This window comes from Limulus polyphemus, unplaced genomic scaffold (genome assembly GCF_000517525.1).
Source record: "Limulus polyphemus unplaced genomic scaffold, Limulus_polyphemus-2.1.2 Scaffold2765, whole genome shotgun sequence".
Classification (NCBI taxonomy): domain Eukaryota; kingdom Metazoa; phylum Arthropoda; class Merostomata; order Xiphosura; family Limulidae; genus Limulus; species Limulus polyphemus.
The window spans coordinates 80,517-100,445 of NW_013668375.1; the positions used below are offsets into that span (position 1 = coordinate 80,517).

A 19,929-nucleotide genomic window follows, 5' to 3' on the forward strand; every position below is an offset into this window, starting at 1 on the left:
TAAACTGGAAAGACTAAGTTCTGCTGATGAGAGAGTGAGTTTTAAAAACAACCCATTCAAATGACTGGAAAGACTAAGTTCTGCTGATGAGACAGTGAGTTTTAAAAACAACCCATTCAAATGACTGGAAAGACTAAGTTCTGCTGATGAGACAGTGAGTTTTAAAAACAACCCATTCAAATGCTTGAAGTATTAAACTTTATTTCCATTCTGCAAGGACAATAAATCTATTTTAAGAAAAATTATAAGATATGCCAAAAGAGAACTATGGAAGAAGAATGAACTCCCTGGCTCACTCCTGCAAAACACAGTTATTATTCGAACTTTTTAAAAATCCTCATAGGTAGTATCTAGGTGATATGCCAGTCCTCGTTCTTTCAAAGCTTTAGCACGAAGCTTCTCTTGTTCTTGCTTCTGTTCTTGCTCAATACGCTGTGCTTCCAAAATCTCCTCTACAGAAACCTGCTCTAAAGTAGTACCTTCCTCTTTGTCAAGGTCCTGTTTAGAAGATATCAACAAATTTATTTTATTAAATAACAAAACAATGAAAAGGTCACCACACTGATGTGTACACTACAAAATCCAACATGCATCCTTCTGTACGAGAAACAACCAATTAGGGCAGAAACTGTGGCAACTACATGTATATGTAAATACATACATTCCAACCTAATTTTTTTGTTTTCATCAACTACCAAACATACGTTTAGATAACTTATAATACACCTCACTTCCACTTCGGAATCTACTTAACAAGTTACTACCATTACCATTACATCTGGTAATTCAGATCTTGAAGTTAACACATTGGACATGCCACTAGCCTTGAACTATCTCCCATCTATATCATGTGTTTTGACATGAACTACCCTAATGTATGATGTAATCATAATGTGGCAGTCACCCTCAACCGATAAGAGTGTGACATATCCATCATATGCAGTTGATCCTCGTATGCATTTGCATTCGGAATTAAATTTGTTCTTAGACAAGGCATGATAATGTGCACCAGTAGTGGGAAGGAAGGGTGGAAAAGTGTGTAGAGGAGTAATTATTTATCAGAAGTATATTTCCAGGTAAGAAAAATGTTAACATCCAAAATAATACACTTACCTCTCTTCACACAGTAGCTAGAAACCCACACTGATGTGGTGGATGGGACAATGCAAAACCAAAAACCTAAATGAGCTCCCTTTAAAGAAGGCAACAGAAGGGGAAAGCCCATGGAGCATGAAACCCAATAGTGGGAGCTTGCTAGAGGAACAACACTCATGGAAGATCAAATCCTTCTCAGGCAGGGTATACTCTTTACCAAGAGGGAAATATGAAAGAAAAAAAAACAGCTGATGTGTTGCAGGGCCATGTGGAAAGAATACAAGAACAACTAAACATTTGCATATGACAAATCATATAGACATGAATAGTAGTAGTGTGGCTAGGACAATAACCAGACAGTAAGGTTTGGTATGTGTTATGTTGTACAATTTACTCATCATAAATATAGGAATAGGGAATAAGGTCCCAAGGAGAACACTTTGCCCCATCTGGCTGGTCAAAACCACTGGGAAATTTGTATTTAATAGAAAAGGGGGTGACCTGTACTACATCGTCATGGACATCTGTTCCACTTCCCACTGCATTGTGCTACCCACTATGGCTCTCTCTAGAGGGGTTGCACATCCAGTGAGGAACTCCGAGTTGACCACTCTAGTGGCTACAACTGGAAAGGGCCTTTCCATTTGAAAGATTAGGAGGAGGATTTGTACTGGTAAGACTCCAGAGAGATGTCCAGACCTGATTGGTCCTAATCACCATAAAGGTTTTTAAATGGAGAAAGTTTAATGGGATACCATGAAACTTATTTTGAAAAGCTAGCATGTGCAAACCAGGAAAGTGGACAGATGCTCCCTCAGTGCCAGCTTTTTCCATGCTAATACATGGAAGATACAGACTGGAATGGACATATTATACATATATCACTGTAGTGGTCTTGCAGAAAACCTCATCTGAAAAATAGGCACGTAAGAACCAAGGCAGACTGGCTTAACACTTTTTGTTAGCCCTGACTTAATGGAGATTTAAGGAAGTAAGTATACCTTGTGAAGAAATACCTATCAAAAGTGAATAAAAAGATAAATGAAGCACTCACCCATTAAAATTGATGGGTTGACTGAAGAATGGTAACTAAAGAGAGAAGTATGGATGGATATGAAACTGCAAGATGATAAAGAAGGTGTGTTGGGCATTGTCTACCTCCCTGTCTGTAAGAGTGAGGACAAATTGATGATAAATGATGTGACAGTTTGGTAGTGTCATCCTCTAGGAAAAAAAACAAACAAATGACACAAATGAAGTGCTGAACTCTATTGGTAATTATGGACTAAACATCCCTGAGTGAGGAGGGGTCATGTGGCAAGAATAGATTATTGCAGGTATCTCAAAAAGGGAGCCACATGTTTAGCAGCACCAAAGTGCCCTGAACAAAGAACAAAAGACAAGGGTCATACAATCATTGTGGGCAGAAAATGATGGAAGAAATACGGGAGAAAAGGATTCGTTACCTTCCCAAGCTACCCATGTATAGGAAAGGAAAGGGTGATCAGTGAACAAAAGGGAGTGAGATTTGTGGAACAGAATATGGGAGGCATATCAGAAAGGCAATGACATCAAGCCAGAAGCAAAGAAGCCTTTAAAGAAAGATGAGAAGGGAAAAATGGCTAGGGATTGAAATGGGGTTTGAATGAGAGTGGAAAGCACCATAAGAAGGCCCCAATCAGGCAAATGAGCTGGATGAGGAAAAATAAAAAGGAAAGACCAGTAGAATGCATAAGAAAAAACTGAACTACATTATAAGGAAAAAAGTGGCCAAGAAGGCCAAACAATATCCAACCATAATGTAGGCAAACAGCTTGGTAAAGAAATCCAAATCATGGGCAACAGAAGGATGGTTTGAGGAAAGAGAGTGGCTGGTGGACCAGATATGATAAAAATGCCACTTGCATTGTAGAAGAGAGGGAAATGATGACTCAAACAGTTCAAAAGAAGTGTAACACAACATGAGAAACTTCCTGTTGAAGAAGGAAAATAGAATCCCTTGTGTGAAGATGAAAGGGCTACATTCCTAGATGAAAAAGTAATGCAAAAGGTTGGAGAAAGAGGAACCTCAATTATAGAAAAAGAAGAGGTGCCTAAGGTACTAGTCAGTGGAGAAGACAAAAGACTAGCCAATAAGATGCTACCAAAAGGACTCAACAAGTGGGGAAAGTGGATAACAGGGAACACATATAGGTTTATGGTGTTCACAGCTAGTTGTGGGATCAGGAATTAAAACAGCTGAAGTAACCAGACACTCCATGAATTGTAGATTAATTGGACACAATGAGCCCAATTGAGATGCAAAGAGGAAAGGATTCTGAGGTAGATCAAATAGAGTCAGAGTAATAAACAGCCACAAAAACAAGACCAGTCTTTCTAAGAAAAGGGATGTGGCTGTAAAAGAGGTCTATCAAGTAGTAGTGAAAAGTAGCCAAATGTAAAGAAAGGAAAGGAAATTGATATACCATGTTGTGATGGACAAACTGAAGAAAACATCATGATGATGGACCTACTGGAAAGTGAAGAAAGGTAACTGAGACATGGACTGTCTTCATCCAAAGGCTGGAGGAAAACAATCTATTAAGAGGAAGAAACCATCTTCATCTGAAACTGGGGAATCATCAGATGTGGTTCAGAGAAAAGTACAATAAAGGAGATATCAGTCTCAAGTAATCAAAAAGACAATGAAGAAAAGGAATTAGTACCTGGAAAGGGTCAAGCAACACTTTCAAAACCAAGAGCTTTGACAATGTCCTCGAGACAGTGGAGATGCTGTGGATTGGAAGGCTGGGTAAAAACAATGTGATAAGAGTAGGATGAGGAAGAAATGAGTGAGAGAGAGTGGGTAAGAACCTGGGTAATCCAATGGTTGGCCGTGAAGGGAGTCCATGGGTTAGAAAAGAAGACTCGTGTAACTGAAGCTGATTGGGCACAAAAAAGAAATATTCACAGGCAGGACAAAAGGCTAACCCTCCAGGAGGGGGAATGGTAAGAGAAGTTAGAGGGGTGGAAAGAGGATGTGTAAGTGAAGCCAAGGGTAGTAGGATCACTCCCTGTCATATTCTCTCCCACTCAGATGTGTTCCCTTTTTTTCTGCCATGTTCCTCCAATTTCATATGTAGCGACAAGTATACCTGGATCAGAAGTGGTATGGTTCCCCTCTTCAGATCTCCTGATCTGATGCTCTCATCTACAGGGGTATCATTCAAACACTTTTGGGGGGAGGTACATCTGTTCTTCCCTCACACTGGTCCCTCCTCCTTATTAATGTGGGATTCTAGCTAATCTTGTGAGCAGAAGGAAGTACCATATCAGAAGTTATAATTTTCCTATAGTGCTTCTGTCATTTGCCAAACTTCGAAGTGATAGTACCTATTGGAAATACATTTTCAGTATAGGAAAATTATAACTTTCTTTCTCCTATGTTTTATGTCTCTTCACAGTTTTATTCCATGCTTTTGTGCTGTAGTTTTATTCTTTACCCATCTTGGTGTTTATGCTGAGATCTTCTTGCCTCAATATCTTTTCCACTCTTCCCCACCTCATCCTCCTCATTTCCTTTAATATGGCTTATGGTCACTCTTCTTGGATTGTCAATTCCTGTAATCGCTTCTGCCTACTGGGATGTTGACTCTCATTACCAGTATCCCTAACCAGGGTCTCTTCTCCAATCTTTTTCTTCTAACCCTTTGCTACCTGTTTTCTCATCTCGTATGTTAAACCTTCCACCAGGATTCAAATAGTTTTCTTGAGGTATCTCCAGTTGGTCTTTTTACATAGCTAGACCAGGGTTATGGCTTTAAGTCTCTCTCCTCATATAGTTTCCGTGTAGTTGAGATCTCTTCAGACATGACACCCTTTCTTTGTCATTCACCTTTTTCAGTCCTTGCCACATGGTCTTTGGGGCATTCCACACACCTTCAAGTCTCGGATAGAAGCTTCTTGACATAAATTTCCTTTCACTTCTTAAGCCTTGCCCATTCCCATGCATCCTCTCATGTGGGAAGAGAAATGATCTCCATCCCACAGGAAGAAGGTGGGTAAACAAGGACGAGTCCCATGGTGTAGAGTGGCTAGGGCATGGCAGACCGTATTTGGTAAGTCAACCACATCCAAAATCTCCTCACTGGGTACCGACATCCAGGAGATCCATGCGAGGGTAGGATGAGGATCATAGCATCTTCACCTCATACACCAGAATCTTGGACGAGAATAAAACATCGATTCCAGGGCATGACGCAGGATTAGCATTGAGCTAGAGAGCCAGGAATGGGGCATCCAGCATCCTAGGGAAGTCCATCACATCCAATCAACTCTCATGACCGTGAAACTGGTCTGGAATATCCAAAGGGCAATAACATTCATGTTAAAATCATAAATAATATTCAACGTTAAACTGGTACACAATTAAAAACATTTTATTTAGGCCTATCTATGGCCTTCAAAAAGTTGACGATTCTACATGTATCAACGTTACAACATCATCCTCAGGATTGGTTCACTCAAAATCCAAAACCAGCCAGTGGGGTACCGACATCCATGCTAGGGTAGGATGAGGACTCCCAATTGAAGGGGTGAAGTGCATTTTGATGTCTCACTCTGTGGTATATTAAACTCAATCTGGAGGATCATACACCATCTACACCTGCAGAACACCACTGTCTTACTCTGAACTGAAGGATTATAGCCATCTTTGTGGAACCCATTCAGCAGGGTGCCTACATGATCAACCATCCCAGTGTCTTGAAACTGGTAAATGGTAAGGGCTCTCATACTCCACTTAAAGAAAAGGGAGCATATAGTGCAATGGAGAGCCAAGAGGAACTTCATCACCCGAGACAGTGAAATGGTTGATTACAAAACCCTATTTTGAAAAGCAGACCATACCGTTTTAATCAACTGAGGCATGGCAAAGATGGGCAGCTATCCCCTTCTGCTTTATCCATGCCATCCATGGGTAGTATAGTCCAGGACGGGCATATTTATGGAGCAAATATTGCAAGGTTATTCACCTACAAATGACCTTGTGAAACACTCCATCTCAAAGGTAAGCATGCAGAGCCATGGAATGAGTGCACGATTCAACATGGTGTACAGTGTGGATTTAGAGTTAAAGAATACCTGGTAAGGCATCACTCACCATAAAGTGGGATCCATAAGAAGAGAAATGAAGCAAGGGCCCCTGAAAGGAAAGTATTAATATAACTATCTGGTAAAAGTTGCATGGAAGTGTGAAAAATGGTTGCAGGTGTGGAATGAGAACCCGAAGAAGAGAGAAAGATTTGAGGTGTAGTTCACTTACCCCACTGAACAATGTCCTCTAAGGGACAATGAAGATGAGAAGCCAGAGAAAGCAGGGAGAATACACCTGGAACAAGGTCCAGGAGGATACCTAAGAGAAGAATAAGCCAATCGAGACAAAGACCAAAACCAATTGGTGAGGGCAGAAGAAGCAAGCCCACAAACCTCCTGTTCTTTTCTTACACTTCTGCAGTGCGGGTGGTACTCTCCCTTTGCTGATTCTTTCCTTCCTTTCTACCTTTTCCCACTTTATATTGGCCTGATCATGATAGCGTTCTATGTACTCTTATGTATTGCTTTGCCTACATGGCTTCAATCCATGGTTTCCCTTCCTATTTCTTTCTTCTATCCTTTGAAAGGGTAAAACAAGGGCAGGAGAACAGGAACGAGAGAATGCACTGGAAAATCAGGGAGTCTCCCCCATAGTAAATCAGACCCCAACAACAGAATGACTAGAATTAGACAGTCTGCAAGAGAGAAAGCCAAAGCAAACCAATCTATGGGCGAATCATGCTGGCACCGTCAACTCAATGGGAAGGAAAAGCAGGCATGAACCCTAATATCCAGGGAAAGGGATAAAACATACCTGAGAAATATAGCCAAAAACGCCATTTTAGGCCTAGCTGGTTCTGCAGGTAGACAGAGGAATACACGGCAAAATCTGGTGATGAAAAGGGCCATCAAATCTTCACATGAACAAACAGGAAGTGGGGCTACAGTAGAATGTGTTTGACCTATATAACACCCAATTACCCAGCAAACAATCACAGGAAATTCCATCAACGAGTCTCCACCACCTGCAGCAATGGCAAAAGGTATTCATGGTCATAGGGAAACTATGGAATTCATTGTATATTGGTTGATAGATAACTACGTCGTGCAAAAAATTAAAGACTGGAAAGTAACTGAAAACACATTTGTCAGCTGTATAAGCAAACAAGTAGAAAACTACTGTGGCTATAAAAAGTGTTACGATGGCGAAGAACACAAGAGCAAAATTCAAAATGTCTGAACACGAGCACAGCTGAACAAGGAGTGATAGTACGGTAGAGGCGTACAGAGGGAGTCACACGTGTGTCACGTGATTGTACTGCTCTTCTATTGGTTGAGAGGTGACACATGATGATTTGCATGAAAGACACATTGAAATCTTTGATTCCAATAGGGATATGTGGAAGACTTGTGGCATGCATTATAAAAAAAGTTTTCATATAGAGGGCAGCACAAAATAGGAAAAGCTAATCTTGTGAGAAGAGGGAAATACTGTATTGGAAAAACATGATACAACCCAATACAATCAACAAAGAGAAAGCAGAATCAGGCATTCTTCAACAGAAAATAATAAGGACATAGAAAAATGAGACAGTATAAATAGCTGGACAATGTTGACCTCATGGAATGACGAATGCACAGGAAACAGAGGAACTGAGAAGGAAGGCAAATCCATTAAATGGTAAAAACTGGTGGTAACATCTTCCACAGACAAAGAACCTCCAGCAGCCATAAACATGGTAAAAACTGTGAGGAGTTTCAATACATTATATTGCACAGTATCTCAAATTCAGCAAACAAATAATGGAGGACATTAACTAGTCTCATTCCAGATGATATTTCAGCTCTGTGAATATAGCCAGTACCTTGGGATGATGAAGCCCCAGAAACATTAAAGTTTCCAGTGAAGAACTGCTCGAAAATGTCCACAGATTCTTTCTTTCTTAACTCTTTATAAAAACATTCCATGTTTTTGGAAATAAGAGAACTATTCAGGAAAGGCTTGTGGCCTGGTAAAGTAATACATCACAGTCCTAGGAATCCTTCATGTAGTTTTTCAACCCTACTAACAAAAATTATTCTATATCCTTGCTTGTACTACAAAGAGTTTTGTGCATCAGCTAGTTTCTATCCTCTTATAACCCAAATACAACTTATAGTTTACCACTGTTCAGAAATGAACAAAAGTGAAAAATTGAATCATAAATTTCATGAAATTTGAAAATGAAAAATAGGCATGAACTGAAAGAAGAAATACTCAAAAAGACAGTAACTATAATATTAAAGATTGCTATATCCAACCAGTCATAAAGAGCATGCAAAATATTTCAATATGGAAAAGCAAAATTAAACGTGTCTGTTAACAGTAGTGCCAAGTTTAATAATGAATTACTTTTAAGTGTAAGTGCTTATGGGTACCTAATATGCATGGAGGATGTGTCGCTCTCCTATTGGTTGATGGTTATTGATGCATGATGATTACACCATGTATCAGCACAGTTCATGTCAAAACACAAGGTGGGAGATAGTTCAAGGCTAGAGGTGTATGCAAAATCTGAATGGTAGCTGCACAAGAAATGGCTACTGTGTACAAAGAGCTAAGCAGCTTATTTTAGAGTCTTATCTTTTTCACTCTCTTCTTGATTTCATTAGAGTATACATGTAGAAAGATTTGTTTATAGATCATTTAAGTATGTAGATATGTGCAAGCTAAATTTTCAAAATAAAAATGAGTACAGTCTTTGGAGCAGAAAGTCCCTAATACAGCACAATAATTATAAAATAAAAACACTCATTCATGTATAAATGGCTCAAAGGTAAGTCTTCAACACCGTTGTAACGTATATTGTTGTTATTTAGCATTTGTAGAACACTTATTTTTTGGATGTTGCATTCATGAATGAATGTCGATTATTCAAATAATACATACAAAACTATACAGAGAAGCCAATGTCAGTAATTAGATGTGAAATCAGAATCATATTTGTTATAACCCTCAGGTACCAACTCAGAAATTAGGTCATAAAAAACAGCACTCAGCCTTTTTTACTCAGACTGAAGACTGGAAAGTTCCCGATTTCCTTTATCTTTATTGTTTGACATCAATACAGCAAGAGAAATCATATAACTCAAAATATCCAATATTCCTCGGGTTGTTCAGTTTCTGAACTATACTTATAAACACCTAAATTTTGTAAAAAAAAAAAAAAGGAAGGAAAAGGGTATGCAAATACAAAAATCAAACAAAGTCTTGTGGAAAACCCCCATCTCAACAGTGGTTGAACACTGTAACTTTCAATTTGATGCATAGTTTGGGAGAGAGAAGTATTCCTCACAAGGCAAAACCAACCATGTGGTGGGCTCCATTGTTTCCATGATATGATGAGTGAAAAGTAATGAAAAGACTCCCAAAGAGGAAACAAGTCCAGCGAAAACATCAGAGGGCATAGCGTCCACCCTGTTCGAAGGATATGGTCTCAAAGAAACAGCTAATCTGTCACAAAGTTCAAAGCTTCCATGACATCGAGGCCAACAATCAGATGTAGTGGTCAGAGGCCCAAAAGAGGAGCTTGAGAGTAAGAAAGCAGAAGTTCAAAGAGTACCCTGTCGATTGATGTAAAAAATGAGTTGTTTGAATGGATCATGACAAGATGACCAGACAGAAGGATAAGAGGCACAAGAGAGGTTAGAGACCACAAAACAGACAAAACCTCTCATATAGAAAGAGAAGAAGATGGAAGAGTTATAAACAGAAGCTCATTGTCTCAGAGACATAAAAGAGAAAGTTGAACTAATCCAGCAAATGAGTTAAGAAACTCAAATGAATCAGATAATGAGTGGGGATCAATACTAACTTTGAAAATTTGATCAGCCAACCCCAAGGAGAAGAGAAACCAAAGCAGAGAATACCTCACAGATGAGGCTAAAAGGAGCAAATAGTCCACACTGTGGTAAGAATGCTGACCCACTGAGTGCATTTTTCACCTAAAAACTCCAAAAATCACGACAAGCATGGAAAACAGGTAGGTGTGATCATTCCCAGCATAGCCTCAGAATAAATGTGTAAAAAAGGACAGACAGTGAAGAAGTAGAGCATGCAAAGGAAGAAGATCAGCAGATTGAGGGTAAGAGTCAAAGTAGATGATGAAAATTCCCAAGCTGGAAGAAGAAATTCAAGGAATTTGAGCTCTATGAATGAAGAAGAATTCTGACCAGACGTCATAGAATAGGGGTCTAAAGGAGAGAGTGGATGAGGGTCAACATCAAGCTGAGATAGAAAAGAATGTGCATGATTGCAGATACCAAATGAGGGTGGAAGAGAAGAAAAACCAAGCTTTGAGGTTTATGCAATAAGTTCACCTGTGAAACATAAAAAATAAATGAAGTAAATGAAAGAATGTCACATATCCAATATAGTGTAGCAGTGAAGGACAAAGGTATAGCTACCTGATTCTCGTCCGAGACAGAAAAAACAGAAGCAAAGCCAAGCAGTGGGAAGAAGTTGGTAAAAACTGTTCACAGATGTAGCTGGCTCAGCAGAAAATAAAGGAGGAGGCCACAAATTTCAGGCCTGAGAAAAAAATGTACGATAGAACTCACCATCTGATGTACAATTACAGTAACATCATTCATCACTGAGGTAGGAGAAGATGACTGTTGTTGAAGAGTATCTGGACTTCGAGAGGCTTCAGAAACACAGATATGACAATTCATAGTCAACAAGATCCCTGAACTTGAAATTTTTTCTTCTTCTTAACAGTGTGTTACACAGTGCATTGCTGACAAAAAAATATGAGCATTTGATTTAAATAAAATACTCAAGAGGAGTAATGTGGAAGTGTTGTCCTCCTATTGGGGGGGAGGTATATCTAATGTTCATTGTATTCACTTGATGGTACAATAAATAAAATTTTTAGAACAACCATGATACGAAATAAAATAAAGTAGTAAGCTTAAAAATAAACAAACAATTAGTGGATTACCAACATCGCAATTACAAAATGCTTTTCTTTCAAAAATTTTCATTTCATTAAGACTTTATTTACAAAACTACCTTACAATATATATAATTAAAACTTACTATCTCTCCCAAAAGAATAACATTTTCTCCTCGAACAATAAAAATTCCACGAGGAATGTCTCCATACCTTTTACCAACATGAATTCTTTCAATGGTCTTATGAAGTACCAAGTTAGCTGGGAAAAGAAAAACGAAACTTTTAAGCCTTAATTTTTAAAAATAATATTTACATGTTAGTTTCATAAACACAAATCTACACTTTGATGTTGTTCTTTATGGCAAAAATTTTGTAACTGATGCTAAAACAAAAATAATTCAAGTTATCCAGAATTGAATAAAACTGTAATCCAGTTGACTGTTGCCAAAAAACAAAAAGTATTTGGTGACCACTGCTAAGGCCCTCAAATACCAAGATATTGCTAAGAAGAACAAAGTAATAAGAATTGCTAGTTTGTGTGCTACCCAAGATTTAGAGTAAACTGTGAAATGTACATAATGTACAACTTCACAGACAAATATTTTCTAAAAATATGCAATTAAAATATCAATTTTTTTGTGTACAAAAGGCTTGGAATGCTTAATAAAACTTTGCCAAATTCTGTGAAGAAACATTATCTACATTGAAAGTTATAGTACGTATAGTTTCAGTTGCAAAGCTGATTAAAATGATGAATCCCATAAACAAAGGGTTGATTAGGAAACCAGTTATACTATAATACTTATAGGGCATTGTATTCTTTGTATATGCTATTATTTTGCAGTATGAACTGCATATTTGGAATAATAACATCCATATCAAAAACTAGGGTTAATTTCTATTGAGACTTCAACAGCTAAAAAGAAAAAAAAAAAGAGTCCCACACTTAAATATTGTATTTTTCTATAAGTATATTTTTGAATGATTGTTATAAAAGTATTTAAAATGTAAAATATTTGAAATTTATTAGATTATACAAAGAAACTCAGTGAAAAAGAATTAATTCTTTTTTATGATACAACTCAAGGAACTCATGAGGATATAAACATTGTGTGTGGCAACCTGAACTTTGTTTACCCGAATCTCTCTACATTTCTGCTATGTGATTTAGTACTGGTCACAATAGGTAAGACATGATTCATAGAGCATAAAGTTAAATAAGAGCAACTGTGAAAAGCCCAAACTCCCGAGATAAATAAAAAAAAAGATACATTTTATTTTATACTTTCAACTTTTGCTACAGATAATAAGAGAAGTATAAAGTTTTTCCAAAACAAATACCTTTGATACTAATTTAATTAAGAGGTTCGAGATATTATGTAAACGAAATACAATTTTTTTTTGCATGAGAATCATCTTGCATAAAAATTAGTTAGTTCAAGTCAGATTCAGTAAATTAATAGAAAAATATTTAATAAAAATATCTTATTGAAAATTCATAATTTCTGTGTACAACATACTTGTAATGTTTATATTACTCCTCTTGCTATGGGTAGGGTGAGAGAGAGCATGTCATGACCTTTTAAAGAGTTATATTCAAAATTTAATTAAATTACTTTATAATCATTGTATACAAATAAACTTGGCATCAAAATGTAGTTAATGGTATGAGAATTTGCTCTCTAGGTCTTTCCTCTTCTCTATTATATTTACAACTCCTCCAAGAAGTAGCACAATTTACTCATTATAATATAGATATTTTTATAGCCTTCAATCTTATTTGTTTAAAGAGCCACAAGTTAGAAAATCAGACCCACATACCATCCTCACTGGTCTCATCCTCTCTTTCTCTACTTGCCAATAGTTCTCTCTGATGTATTATATTATTTATAACCAACAGAAAGCCAAAACTCTAATCTATCAAATGACTATTATACTACACTGTTTTCTGTATAGAGAATTTGTTCTCGAAAGAATCACGTCAACTAGTTTAGCTGAATTTTTAAAGGCTCTTATTGCACAGTCGGAAAGCCAGAAAAGTTATGGAAGTTATGAGACATTATTTGATTTTTGTATGTTATTATTCTGTGTTCTTAAGTACATTATTTGATTAACCCTTTATCATCTCCACCCCCCTGCTGGACATCTCCACCTGTACATTTAAACCAAATATGGTAATGGAAAATAACTATCTATATGGATGATAAAGGGTTAGATAAAACATATTTAGTGTAATAATACCATTAGTATAAAAAAATTAGGCTTCAGTTCACTTGACAACCCATGTAAATACAATATTTATTGTTTTTCATGCGTATTCTTTATTTATTTATTATAAAAGTAAATAAAATGCAAAAATTAGAAACTTATTAGGTTAGATAAAGTACAATAAAGAAAAACTTTTCATGGGGGTATGCATGTGAGTATCTCATGCATTACATAACTTAACAAAGTAATGTAACACACATTTATTGAATGATTTACAACTTGTGTGGTGGAATTTTGTCAGATATGGCTCAAAGTGCAATAAAACAATAAAATTTAAGTAGAAACAAATGTATATAGTTATGAGCTTTAAGCTATTTAGAATAAACAACTGTAGTTTCCCGTTAAAATTTGCAGTCACTCTGGAAAGAAAGGGTAATTCAGATATATTTCGTATTTTTTATGGTGGTTACGAGGTCAGTTAAACTGACTGAACGTTTGCTAAGGTAGGGTAAAATAACAGGTAAAATAAAAGGTTTTACTGGAAAACATTCAATATTTATTTAAGAAGTTTTGGAGATAACACAAAGAAATTTGGCTGTTTCAATTAAAGAAAAAGTATTTTTAATCTTAACATCAAAATCACTTTGAACTCAGAGCAGTCAAAACGGGACTCCATGTGTTCACTGAGAGATTTTAGTACAAATACTTTTCAAAAATTCAGCTTTTTTGTCTCCAAACAATGCTTGAGAAATTTTGCATAGACACACAAAACATATTAAAAGTTATAGAATGGAAACTTTAAAGGTCAATTTGGAGTCACAAACTAGGTCAAATCGACCGAGTCCATAGCAAGAGTTAAAAACTTATATAGAAAATTCAGAAGTATAGTAAACATTAATTCTGTAATGCAAGGTCAGTCCAATGGATATTGCCAGTGGTGAAATATTGTAAATGTTAAAGGACAGAATTATGCAACCTTCACAGAGTGCTTGGTTTTCTCCAGTGGTGAATGTCTGAATGAAAGGAAGATACATCCAGGATTTGCACTGATTTTAGATGGGTAAACATCTTTCCATCACCATAAACAGATGAATGTCTGGACGTGTTGAAAGAGGCCCATTTGATTGTTACATCAGGACACTGGCAAGTCAAACTGGATGATGACAACAGATCCAAAACTACTTCGACCACGAGGGAAGGCTTGTACAAATTTTGTGTAATGCAGTCCAACTTGTATAATGTGCCCGTCACTAATATGAGGCTAATGGAGCTTACACTGAAAGAGCTGAAATAAATAAAGGGCTTCGTAAATATTGACAATATTTTTGTTTGGTCATGTACTCAAGTCTGCAGCTGAGGATCTGAAAAAAAAAAGGCAGCCTTGAAATTAAAACCCACCGAACATGCATTTTTCCATAATGCTGTACACACACGCAAGGAATCTCCTCAGATCCTGCTAAAATAGCACTAGGAAATTAGCTTCAATCTGTGGTCAGAGGAGAAATCTGTAGTTTCTCATTATAATACCAACAGTTTGTGGCCAACTTGTTCAAGATAGCCTCACCATTATCAGCTCTTACTGAAGCAGAACTGCACTTTACACAGAATCAGGAATGTAAGTCTCTTCAATGTGCTAGAGTAGAGCTCAGCTGTTGGCATATCTATGACAGAATTGTAAATTCCTGTTAACATAGTTGCAGAATGAAGTAAAATGTGTAACTGTCTATGCTAGTTGTATGTTTATGGCTACGGAATGCAGATACTGTTCAACGAAGAACTGCTTGCGTTTCTCGTCTTTGTAAAATACTTCCAGCAATGCTTGCACAGTAGGGAGTTCGCTGTTCAAGTGGAACATGTAGCACATAAACTGTTGATGACAATAAAAACCCAAACTGGACTGACAGCTTACTTAGATAACAGCATCACAGGAGTATAATTTGATCATACCAACTAGATCCACAACACAAAAATACAGAAGGATTATCTTACCAGATGGTGAGTTCCTGTCCGTTTGTTGAATGTCCAGATTCTATGGGAGTTATGGCCATTTATGCTGTAATGAAATATATAATTTCATTAGTGAATTGATGCCACAACCAGTGCCACAGAAGCTCTGAGAAGAGCAACTGTGAAGCAAGATAAAGCTCATTTGGCTCAAGTTGAAGAATGTAACATGGACACATGTAAACCTATGGAACTTGTATGATCAGATATGAGTACAGAAAGGAGTGTTATACTGTTGTTAACAACCACCAAGCAGTGGTTCTCAACCTGAGTTACATTTAATGGTCTGAGACACAATATTTTCCAGACTCTGCATAACACAAATACTGGAAAGCACCAAGTTGTTACATGCATTTGTACTAATGTTTGATGGTAGTTCAGCCACATTCAAGTCAAGACATTTAGCACTGATACAGTATGTGCTACCTAGAGAAAAAGTTGATCTAAACAGGGTAAACTCCAGCAAAGAATTACTGATTCTCCTCTACAGATAATAACCCTGGGTATTGATGGCTCACTTCAGAAGACAGAAAGAGGCTACATCTATATACTGGTGGTCACTGCAAATACATGAAGTGGGCCAAGGCTTATCAATCTATTGATATGCATGCACAGCTGATGCACTGCTGAAATGCTAAAGAGCTAAGTTTGGAGTACTTGAAAAATTCAGCTCTATTAGTTAATCAAATGTTTCGAGAGTTGTGTAAAGCACTGGGTGTGGTAAAGATGTACACTTCACATTATCACCTCCAGTGTGATGGATCAGTGGAAAGGGTGATACAGACTGTCAAGTACATACTTTCCAAAGTTTTGAACTTGGAACAAACTGACTGAGATGGACACTTATCTTACAACATGATGGCATATGACACACACCAATACATAAAAAGACACGTTGTTCATCAAATTTATGCTAATGTTTGGTTCAAAAGTTTTGTTTCCCACAGTGTCTACATGACTATGTTGAGTGATTAAGGTCACTGTTAGCTTATGCACATGTTTGCACATCAATAAGGAAAGGCCACCACATGAAAGAAGAGATGCTACAATATGACATTGATGGAATGTATGTACGTAGAGACTGGGTGTGGCTTAAGTATGTGAGAAGTAGCATGAAAGCCTCTGGGCTCCAGATGGACCAGGTCCCATCTTGTGATCCAGCAAGTCAGTCCATTAATATATGAGTTATAGCAATCATGAAGTGCATAATAGCACGGTGATCAGCTGTGTCCTTATGTGAATGGGCTTGATGAAGAGGTAACTGGGTTGGATGAAGATGAAAGCACTGTCTTATCCCCTTCAACCCAGAAGATGAGAATGAAAGAACTGTGAGTAGTATCTAACTCTTCAAGATGAATCAGATTAAAGAAGTGCCAGATCTAGAAGAAAGATTCAGTGATGTTTCACAGAATTCGAACCAACCTCTTAATCAGTATAACTTAAATTGAGCCAAAATATGAAGCTAGGATAGTCAAGTAGTTGAAATAGCTTACTTTAAGGATGTTGTGTCCCTCGTCTTCCAAACCCTCAAGTGATGAAATGAGACATCAATTATGACGTTCCCACTCGCGTCATAAGCTAAAGACAGCCATAAGTTCAAGCAACCAATAACTGAAAGGAAGTTGTATTCCTTGCATATCAGCTAATGTTGTCAGGCAAAATGTATGGACCATACTTTGTGACTACTATTAATTATAGAAGCTAAGATGGCTGGTGTCAGTACATGTAATGTCTAGTGCCTCACCAGTTTGTATGACTGGAAATGATAGCTAGAAGATCAAAAAGTCACCTGCAACCCTTACTTTGAGTTATTGAGTGGAATGGTAAAGTACAATATTACCACTTGATTGTCTGAAGTTAGATGGTTTGTTGATTGTAAGATCAGTTGGACTGAAAGGGTTTTGTAACCATTACTTTCCTAGCTATCAAGAGAAAAGATGTCCATAGAATTTCAGATGACAGCTACTCAATACAGTTTAGGATGGTTGGTGCCAATAGATATAATACTTAATGCATTGACACTTTCCACAATTGAATATGATATATAGAAATTTGATAACCAAGCTGAAAAGCTAGCGATGATTTTTACAATTTATAGGTAGTTGAATTAAAGGTAACTGTTGGCTTGGGACAAGCCTAACTTAGAGAAAACCAAAAATGTGATATTTCAATATACCATGGGTTTATATCTTCTCATGGTATAATAATATTTACTCTTCCTTCTGAATATGTGCAGGTTTCACATCAAATAAAATGATAAGTTGATCATATTCTAAGTTAACTCTGTTGTTTTCCAAACAGGAAGAACAGTTTTAAGTATGAGAATGGCATGCCTCAATATTTTACAGTTTCATAAAGTTCCATTTAAAATTGAACTAAACAGATTTAAAATTAACATGTGTCAATAAATCTAGAAACAGAATGTAGTTTATAATAGACATTTTTATATTATCTAAGTTTTATTTCATAATTTCAAAAGAAAACATTTAAAACAATTCCCAATATTTACTGTGATGTGTAAGTAACTCTCATTTTCCCCCTTTAGTGTGTCTAGTTTCAATTGCATAGCATGTACACTGTCTGTATTATGTAAAAACAATCTATAAATAAATCTAAGTTCCAGATTCTCCACTTAGCAAGATATCAATAAACTTTCTCGACCCATGGCAGAAACCATCTATCCTTGAATTTCAAGGTAGTTTTCAAAACCATGTCATTGTATTTGCATATTTACAAGCAACAGAAAGAGCTTATTGCAATGGTCCTTTTGAAATTAATGGCAACATATGTTACACTAGAGGTCTTGACTATTTAATGTGCTGGTAAAGCAAAGTTGATATCCATAGCATGTACAGTAAATATAGTTAAATTATAGTTTTATGGACATTCTATTTTACCAAGTTTGTATTATTTATGTTTTGAAATGCATATCTGAAAGTTGAAAAACTTTTTTTTTTCATGAAAGAAGAGAAACTTTTAACAAGGTAATGAATGAAGAATTTCACACATGCACCAGGTGTGAAGGAATCTAACTACTGTTTTTCCACTTTGATGTGTTGCTTTCATCTATAAATAGTACATGCCACACAATAAAACTATAAAATTAAAAATAAAACTATTTATGAGAAGGTAAGCAGTTGAAATTGTGCATAACATCAACTCAAAATGTGGAAACAAATTTTGTAGTGAAAGAAGGGATGTTAATTATATTATATAATTTTCAAACTTTAATTTCGCTGTTCATTGATGTTTCAGCTACAGTTATTGTTAGGGCAGAGAAAATAATGTTACATTATTTTCTCTGCCCTAACAATAACTGTAGCTGAAACATCAATGATATACTTACATTAAAGAAACTTTTGATATTCATTTTGGAAGTTCTTGAGGTTATGCAAATGAAATGTGAAACCGTATGATATAAAAAGTATTTTATTCTTAGCATGAAACACATTTTGCACTTGGACTAGTTAGAGTATTAATCAGACTGACAAGTTTTCAGTGAAAATACTTTATTAAAAAAATCTGATTTTTTGTGTACAACATATCATGAAAAATCTTATTGAAAAATAAAAATTGGGACTGACCTTGGGGTTAGTACATGATCGATACATAATGTTATGTGACCATTGTGAGAGACAAACAAACTGTTGAGGTTCATTGTCTAAATTCATCGTTCACTTCAGCCTCAAGTTCGAATACTTTTGCTATCACTCTACACATTTTGAACTAAACCACTTGCTAAACCAAATGAAAAATTCCAAGCAAAAGTCAAATAAAATGACAGCATTTGAGTTTTTGAGAGTCAGTATATGTACTGTAATACATAAACTCAATGTGCACATGGCACAAATGTTTATCGTTCAGAGAGCATCCATGTACTAACTTCAACTTGTGCATGAATTATGTTACATGGTTAGCTGTATACTATATTGTACGTGGCTCTGTTGTGCTGAGAACGAAGTCATGCCTCAAATTAACCTTTACAAAATTAATTGTTGGTCATTTCATTTTTGGAAGGTACAATAATAATAATAAAAGTTAAATGTTTTTCTCTTGGCATGAACTTGAGAAATGACCAGTGCTGCTAGAATGGCATTGTAAAAAGAGCAAAAAAAAAACAAGGTTTACTCCTAACTACTGGGGAACTGAGCATACAAACCACAGTGTGGTACTAATACTAATGGGAGCCACATGGAAAAGTCCAAGTAGATCTCCAATAAGCACACAATGTGTATTAGCTCTATGCATAGGGTGCTGTTATTGACCGTTTTCTAAAGTAAAAAATGTGCAGACCATTGTTTTTTAATCTTTCTTTGATCCAGTGTATCAACTAAAGTAAATAAATGAGAAACAGACAGAGATTGTTTTAACTGATGATGATCCAGTGTATCAACTAAAGTAAATAAATGAGAAGCAGACAGAGATTGTTTTAACTGATGATGATCCAGTGTATCAACTAAAGTAAATAAATGAGAAGCAGACAGAGATTGTTTTAACTGATGATACTTTATTCTATGGTGAATAATGTTTTGTGTTGAAAGATAAACTTTCTCTGCCATTTTAAACGGCTTAGCACCATTTCTTTCTTTTGAACCAATATTTCAAAGAGGTA

General features: G+C 36.3%; 1 protein-coding gene across 1 annotated transcript in view; it reads right to left on the bottom strand.

Moving 5' to 3' along the window:
- Positions 1-175: 175 nt before the first annotated feature.
- Positions 176-19,929, bottom strand: part of LOC106467849 (U6 snRNA-associated Sm-like protein LSm1) — a 28,083-nt gene continuing 8,329 nt past the window's right edge. Inside the window, exons 3-4 of the mRNA XM_013928227.2 lie at positions 11,249-11,364; positions 176-498 (exon numbers count right to left, since the gene is read on the bottom strand). Coding sequence (XP_013783681.1) covers positions 328-498; positions 11,249-11,364 — 287 coding nt within the window. The 3' untranslated portion in view covers positions 176-327. The remainder of the gene's footprint in view (positions 499-11,248; positions 11,365-19,929) is intronic.